The sequence below is a fragment of the Parasteatoda tepidariorum genome, chromosome 9 (assembly GCF_043381705.1).
Source record: "Parasteatoda tepidariorum isolate YZ-2023 chromosome 9, CAS_Ptep_4.0, whole genome shotgun sequence".
Taxonomy (NCBI): Eukaryota; Metazoa; Arthropoda; class Arachnida; order Araneae; family Theridiidae; genus Parasteatoda; species Parasteatoda tepidariorum.
The window spans coordinates 27296961-27305049 of NC_092212.1; the positions used below are offsets into that span (position 1 = coordinate 27296961).

The 8089-nt window shown below is 30.8% G+C and overlaps 1 protein-coding gene across 1 annotated transcript in view; it reads right to left on the reverse strand.

Moving 5' to 3' along the window:
• Window positions 1–1592: 1592 nt before the first annotated feature.
• The window catches only part of LOC122272731 (uncharacterized), a gene marked incomplete at its 3' end in the record, with an annotated part of 15436 nt that continues 8939 nt past the window's right edge, over window positions 1593–8089 (reverse strand). Inside the window, 2 exon segments of the mRNA XM_071185178.1 lie at window positions 1593–1712; window positions 3557–3704. Of these exon segments, the coding sequence (XP_071041279.1) occupies window positions 1593–1712; window positions 3557–3704 (268 nt within the window).

Below are 8089 nucleotides of genomic sequence, written 5' to 3' on the forward strand. Positions count from 1 at the left end.
ATAATACTAGAATATTTCACAAATATATATCTCATATTTTCATTCTTTTTCTTATAGTATATAATTACATTGGTTTCTAAATGCAAAGATGCCAACTGCTTCGGACACGCCAAAATAATTATAAAAAAACGGTTAATAACTACTAAGTAAATTTTGCAAATAAAAAGTGATAAATTATATAAGCCTACGAATTATTTAGAAATAGTGCTGGATAAAAATCTTCTAAATAGAATTTATTAAATTAAGAATCACAATTATACGTATTCTTTCATGCGTCAAATTGACGCTTGTTCGTAGAGATAGGTATATAAGAAACGTCCGTGAACCTAGTGTTAAAATGCACAAATGCTGAAATATTCTTATGAGACAGTTTTATAAGAATACTAATTTATTGTCTATTTTTTGGCGATGCTTTTTTTTGTTTCGACAAATAAGGTTTTTGCTAAGGTTTGCTAAGGTTTTTAAAACAATCGCTCATAAATTCGTCATCAAATCTGAGCACATTAAAACAAATCTTTTAAATACTTCTCTTCCTACACACCACTATATTTTGCATCACTCTGTCCCATTAAGATTTATTACTGCCCAGTTTGAAAATATTTCATTCGATTATTCCTATAGTAAACATTTTTAGGCATTGTTGAATAGTTATTTTTATGCAACTTGATACTAAAGCCTTATTTTTTTTTTAAAAAAATTAGTAGCTGGCATTAGAATAATTAATTTATTTACTTTTTGCATTATATGAAACGTGTAATTTGATTCTTTAAGTCAATTTCAGTTGATTTTAGTAGACTGAAATGCTTTGATTGGTTTTAGACATGAAGTTTAAACTTTATTTAGATTGCAAATGCACTATAATCACAAAATACATTTTTATGTTGCTTTTTAACTGGATTATTCCCCAAAACATCCTTTTATACAACCATCTATTTCTTTTTTATGAATCAATTCACTGGTACCATAGTTCGCATATTTTTTCTAATGTTCCCAAAAGTTGGGTAAACTTATCTTTAATAATAATTATATTTATTTCACAAAATGATCTTAAAAATATGAAACAGAAAACAATATTCGCAAATGAACATTATCTATTTTTATTTTTTACCTTTGCTTGCACTTACATTTAATATCTAAAAGAAGCATCAATTCAACTTTTAAAAAAAGGAGCAAAGTACTTTGCTCAATCTAATTAATTCTTGTTTTTTCAGTCTAATATAGAGGTAATGGAAAGTTTCTAATTACCTTATAAGGACCGCCTTTTCTGAGTATCAAATTATATTTATTGATTTTAACTACAAGGTGATAAAAGACAATATTAAAGATGATGAATATACATTAAATGAGATGATTCATGATAATTTAAAAGGTGATAAAGGGATTAAGCAAGATAATAGCGACAAGCCACTTCTCGAGTTACAGATTACATCTACTTCAAAGTTTTTAAAAACAAAAAGTTAATATTTCTGCGCTTGCAAAGCCATAGGAAAACAGTTTTTGAGCTTGCCATGAGGCATGAGGGCTTGCGACACCCTTAAGGAAGCAATTTTTTGAAAATTCTCCAAAGAATGAAACTAAAGTTAAAAACTTACGTTCGCACGTAATCTTGTTCGCTGATTCCTTGAATTTCCCATTACAATTGCATTTAGTCTTATCTTTAGTCAATTCTACACCACTTGGACACACAAATTCTCTTCTTAGTTCACAAGTACCTGAAAGAGAGAAATAAAATAAAATGTAGTAGAAAAATTGTTGCTTCTTTGTCCCCAGTTTAGGTATGAAAGTGTTGAAAATCTTATGATAAACTGTATGCGGATATGATTAAAGATGCTAGGCTAAATTTACCACTTAACGGTTCGAAAGTATTTCACCTTACTTCAGGTATAATCATGATAATTAATTTAGAGTAATTAATTAACGAAAATATTTAATTAATTATAAATATATAATTAACTATAAATATAAAATTAACTGTAAATCTCTAATTTATAAATGTTATAACTAGTAATAACAATAAAATAGAAGAAGAATCAAAAATAATTAAAAACATGTCAACAATAAGCGAACCGAACCTATATTAGTTTTCCCATTTCCTTATCTTGCATTTTGACACGCGGTGTATAAGATTTTTCTTTCAATAGTATAGAATAATAAGCCTTTTTTCCCTGTTACTAAGACTTATAACTCTGGACAAATTCAAATTAAGTGAACTTCAAGATATCATATTAATTGAACGTCATGAGTTCTAAAGAAATTAGTCTCTGCTGAATAGCAAAAATGTGTTAAATATTGCTGGTTTGACATGCTCAGAATTTGCGGTTGAACCTGTTCGTTAGGATCGACTTTAAGCAGCGAACTTTATTTTTTCCAGTTAATCAACTGCACTTGGATAGAGTAACTTATTGTTTTCAGTTTCGGTATTCTTTAGAGAAATTTAAATAATTTTCGATTTAAGGAATAAATAGTCAAAGTTACACGGAATAGGTGACCAGAACGCGACAGAAAATATGGATTTTTCTCAATAGCAAATAAATGAATTATTATGTTTTCACATTTGATTTTTAAAGAATGTTTTACATTTCCCATTGAAGGAATTCATTGAATTTACACGCTTTTAGAAAACGAAAAATTTGAAGAATATTTCTTCATCCACTCGTGACGTCACAAAATTGAAATTTTTGTTAAACATTGAAAACTTTATGATAAATTGAATTTAATAAATATTAAAAAAATTATGAGATAAAACAAAACTAATATGTGTATTTTTTACACATAAAATTTAACCCTTTAACGGGCCCTTTATTTCTAGTAAATGTAAATTAAAGTATTTTTGGAATTGAAATTGTTTTAAGAACAGTAATTGATATTAAAAAAAACTCATTTAGTTTATAAAAATGCCATTTTTTTGTGGTAAATATATTTAACATGACCTATTAGGAACTTACTGACTTTTATTTTTCTTTATTTATAAAATAAATCCCTTAAATGCTACAAACTTCAAAAGGAATTATGTATTTTATACCTTTTATACGTTTTTCAAAAGTGACAAATGGTTACCAATTTTATTTAAACTCACTTCAAGAAAGCTGAAGTTATTGAAAAATGGAAACCTAAATTAAAAGTGGTAAAACGTGGTGGTAAGTATACTTACCACAGCCTTCAAAAGGGTTAAGTCAGTGGCTTTTAAAAGTAAAATTTTAATTTTTTTATCGGTAAATTAATTTTACGTTGCTGGAAATAATATTTTTTCTTTAAATTTTCACAGAAAAGAAGCTGTTAAATTATAATCAGTGTATTTTCGATTCGTTATAAAACATGTGTCACAAGCAGAGAAAAAAGATCAAAGAATCAGGAAAAAAAGGATATCCTTATAATTTTGAATCTCTAGAATTAAGAAAGTGAAAATTCCTAATTTAAAACATCAGAAAAAGAAAAAACTAAAGAATAAAAAGGCAGGAATTAAAATAGCATAAAAGTAACAAAAGCAAACAAAATTTATCATGGAATCACTCCTAAAGGTTTTGATTATCATAAAAAGAAAAATATTTTTCCTTACTTTTATCACCATTAACTACAAGAACCGCTTCTTTTATGCAAACACATGTTTCTTTTGTATCTTCTGTTTCTCCTTTAAAGCAATAGCCATATGGTCCACATTGCAATGTGCAGGGAATAATTGTTTTTGCTTCATCTGATTTTACTGGTTCTACGTAAACGAAAAACTTGTTACAGTTATTTATTAAAAAATTGTTAACTTAGTATATAAAACAAAATGGATACCACTCAACCTAAGAAGGCCATAAAACGCCTCTAAATTCCATTATTGACGAGAGTGATGTATGTTTGAGTTTATATAGCATAGAATGCACACTCGAGCATCATTTACTTCAATTTTAGAAACTATTTATAAATAAAATATGAATTGAAATTATGAATACTTAATAAATTATGAATTGAAAGTTAGACACTCGGGTTGATCTTCCAACACGAAATAAAGTTCTTTCAATGCATTTAGACCTAGCTATTCACTATCCATCATCCCCCCTTTCTACTTTTTGTATTATGTTTGAAATTTAGATGTAGAAGCAGGTAGCCTCCCCCCCCCCCTTAGGCTAGGTACCTCAAACAAATTTTGATCTGCAGTTATATGCCTTTTTGAGTCAGGAGTATACCAACTCAAGTAGGATACTTAATTTTAATCCAGATTGCAGAAATATAAATTTACGATGTGCTACTAGTTCTGCCATTCTCTTTCGCTGACTTATTCAATTTATCGTACGTTGACAAAATTCCAGTCTCCCACGGGCATACCTCCTATGAAGAAATTGAGTGTTCAATTCTCGGACAGGCCCTTTCTAACCAATTCAAAGCAAGCAAGCAAACCTTAGTTTCCAAACAGATGTATGTAAAATTGAAATAATATCTACTGAATAGAACTATACTATCATTTGACCCTATTCATGTAAAAAAAAATTATAATTATATCTGTAGTAACACTACAGAGAAATTTCATTGCTAGCAGTGATGCATACCCAGAGATACCAACTGCTCCGGACCCGCCAAAATAATTAAAAAAACGGTAAATAACTACAAAGTAGATTTTGTAAATATTTGACTACCTTTGCTTGTTATTTAAATGGTATAGCATGACGTAAGTACGATAAAGTGGTGAATTATATAAGCCTACGAATTATTTAGAAATAGTGATGGATAAAAATCTACTAAATTGAATTTATTAAACCGAGAATCACAATTTACAAACTACCACTTTAAGATATATATTTGCTGTCCGGAGCAAGTTGGTATCTCTCTGATGTATAAAAGTCTTTGACCGAGTCTGGCATCAGGGCCTCGTATACAAGCTCATAAATTTCAATATCCCCAAAGATCTAATACTACTAATTAATAATTATCTGACAAACAGAACTTTTCATATTAAGATCAATACAGCATTTTCTTCCGCTAGAAACATTAAAGCAGGAGTTCCGCAAGGTTCAATTCTCGGCCCTGTGCTCTACCTAATTTATTCAGCAGACTTTCCAAATTTTAATAATATGAGAAACATCACCTCAGCCTTCTACGCAGATGATACAGCACTTATGAGCAGATCAATAAATCCCAAGAAGTCTGTTACTAATCTCAGTAATATCATACCTCATATCGAAGCCTGGTGCACAAAATGGAAGGTAGCCATCAACACCACTAAATCTTCACTACTAATTATTAGGAAATCAAGTAAAAAGAAAGTCATTTATCCAAATATTACTCTTTTCAATGATGAAATACCACTAGTTCGAAAGGCCACCTACCTAGGCGTCACTCTTACTAGTTCTTTAAACTGGAATACCCATATTGAAAATATTATTAGCAAAGCGCAAGGAGCCTATAGATCTCTGAAACCAATATTAAACTATAATTCAAAACTATCTCTCAAAACAAAACGAACCCTATACCTCCAATGTATTCGACCGATCATCAGCTACGCAGCCCCTGCATGGAGCACAACCACTGTTAGTCAAAAAAAGAAACTGGAGATCACTCAAAATAAATTCCTCAGATATATCACAGGAGCCCCCAGATCCATGAGAATGAAAGATCTAAGACGAGAGTTAAAAATCAACAAAATAGATGAGCACATAGCTGAACTATGTGCAAGTTTCTTCAGAGATGCACTCTCTTGTCATACGTGCAATTACTTCAAAAATTTTGATTTTGAGCTCATCAAAGACAACATAAAATATAGCCCGGCAACCGCCTTTTTCCTATCCGACGGAGTTTTGTCCCGTAAATTTTGTAAATAGCTGTAAATACTTGTAAATAATTTTGCGCATTTATTATGTATTTCCCCTTTTCCCTGGGGCTATGTGGCTACTGTGCACCTGTGAAGCTCGGGGTAATACCTCGAAGGGAGGCGAGGCAGTCTGCCACAAAACCTCTTCTCTCTCTCTCAAACTTGTTTGTTCAATCTCACTACTTCATTTTAATTTTCTCTCAGTAAAAGATACTGAACCCCAACTTTCACCTCTCAGTTGCGCTTCGGCGATTTATTATTTATTTCCACTCAGATGAATTAGTTGGAGCCCCTAGCGGGGCTGATGCTAAGATAACCAACACATATGAGTATGAGTAATGTATAAAAGTTTTGCTAGTTTGGGCAGCCAGACTGATCGAAGAATCCCTGAGAGAGTATAATTCGTTCACCAGGAGTTGGCACTTGGCTCCGCCTTCATCACGTGGTATCCGACGATACTATTTCGCTGTTTTTGGGAGAAGGATTTGAACAATACTGAACAAGGTTGCTATATGGTGATCGTATGACAAAAATATTTATTTCGCAATCAATCCTTATGTGCATTTCTTTAACATTAAATATTTCAAAAATTACATATTTCTCCCTTGTGAGTGAATAGTTTGTCCTTTTCGAGACATAAGTAAAATTAACATTAAAGGGTTCAAACTTTGGACAGCTCTCCTGAGTAAATTATTGTGACCATCTTCCCAGATTGAGGCCACTCACTTTATTGAAGGGTTCACAAATCCGAATCAGTCAGGAAAACGGAATGTTTACACAAAGAAAATACGTTTTTGTATCTTAACTATAACTAAACTATTTCTTAACTAAACAAACTTAACTATCGTCTTAAAAACTAAGGCTAACAACGTTAAAGAGCACAGAAATATTTATAGAATACAGACAGCTGTTTCGGAAGCTCAAAGGACAACCTTCATCAATGCAACTGTTGCACTGATGAAGGTTGCCCTTTGAGCTTCCGAAACAGCTGTCTGTATTCTATAAATATTTCTGTGCTCTTTAACGTTGTTAGCCTTAGTTTGTATTTTAGCACAAAGGTCGCCCACTTCGAATCATTTAAATTGAGTCCTAGAACGTGAATATCCGATCATTGGAACAAAAGTTTTTCAGGGTAGTCTGTTTTTTATTTCGTGCTCTGTACAGTGCGCAGAGAAAAAAATGGTCTCAAATAATGATTTAATAATTCTGTGCAAAAATCTCTCAATTCACTTGAGAAGTTACCGGGATATGGCAAAATACGCAAAGAATAAAATTATCATTTAGGGATTCGAACTTTAGACCACTCTTCTGACCAAACTATTAAGACCATATTTCCCAAATTCCCCTATATTTTGGAAATCAGAAATCCAAATCCGTCGAAAAAAAAAGATGTGTTAGTCAGAGAAAGTACGTTTCTGTATACTATTTCATAACTTAAATTAATTACTAATTCATTAGGTCACTCTCTCAAACTATTAAGATTGAGTCCTAGAAAGCTGAGATCCAATCATTAGACCAAAAGTCATTCAGAGTAGTCCATTTATTTTCTTATGCACTGTACTTCTCTATGGTGAAAGTGAATAAATTAGAAAAAAACTAAACTTTCAAAATACTGTTTCAAACTTTAAAAAATATAGAGAGTGAAAGAAAAGGATATCACCCTCTAATATATATATGGGTGATTCTCACGAAATATGATAATTCACTGTCCTTTGCTCCAAGATCTAATACTATAATGCTAAAAGAACTTTTCTTTAAAATTTATAAATTGCATTGCTATTAGCATTTTAAAATGACTTTGCACTATCATTGACTGTTTTGTGTAGCAAAATGTCATTTTCCTGGCATGTCCCAAACAATGTTTCCAATAATAACTAGCTTCAAAATAACTAGCCCAAAAATTTTCCACTATCTAATTTTTTTTATCTCAACCAGTGTAAGCATTTCTAGAATATACGCAGAGGGTATTATTTACAAAAACTTAGTTTAAAATAATTTTTTTCTGTCAATAATTTGTTTGTCCCAAGAAAATCTGTCATTTTCCTGGCTACTTTTATTTAGTAATTTATAACTAAAATAGATAGAGCCAGCAATCAATATCTTTTGTTAATAGATTGATTAGATACCCTCCTATATGAACATGTCTTGTTGCATGAATAAAGAACCAATTTTCTGGTTCAAAATCTATTTCAAAAAATTTTTCAAGGTGAGTAGGTTTTTATGCTGTCATTTTCCTGGCTTCTTGAAATCATTAATAACAAAAACTACATAGATTTATCTGAGTTATTTTAAGAAATA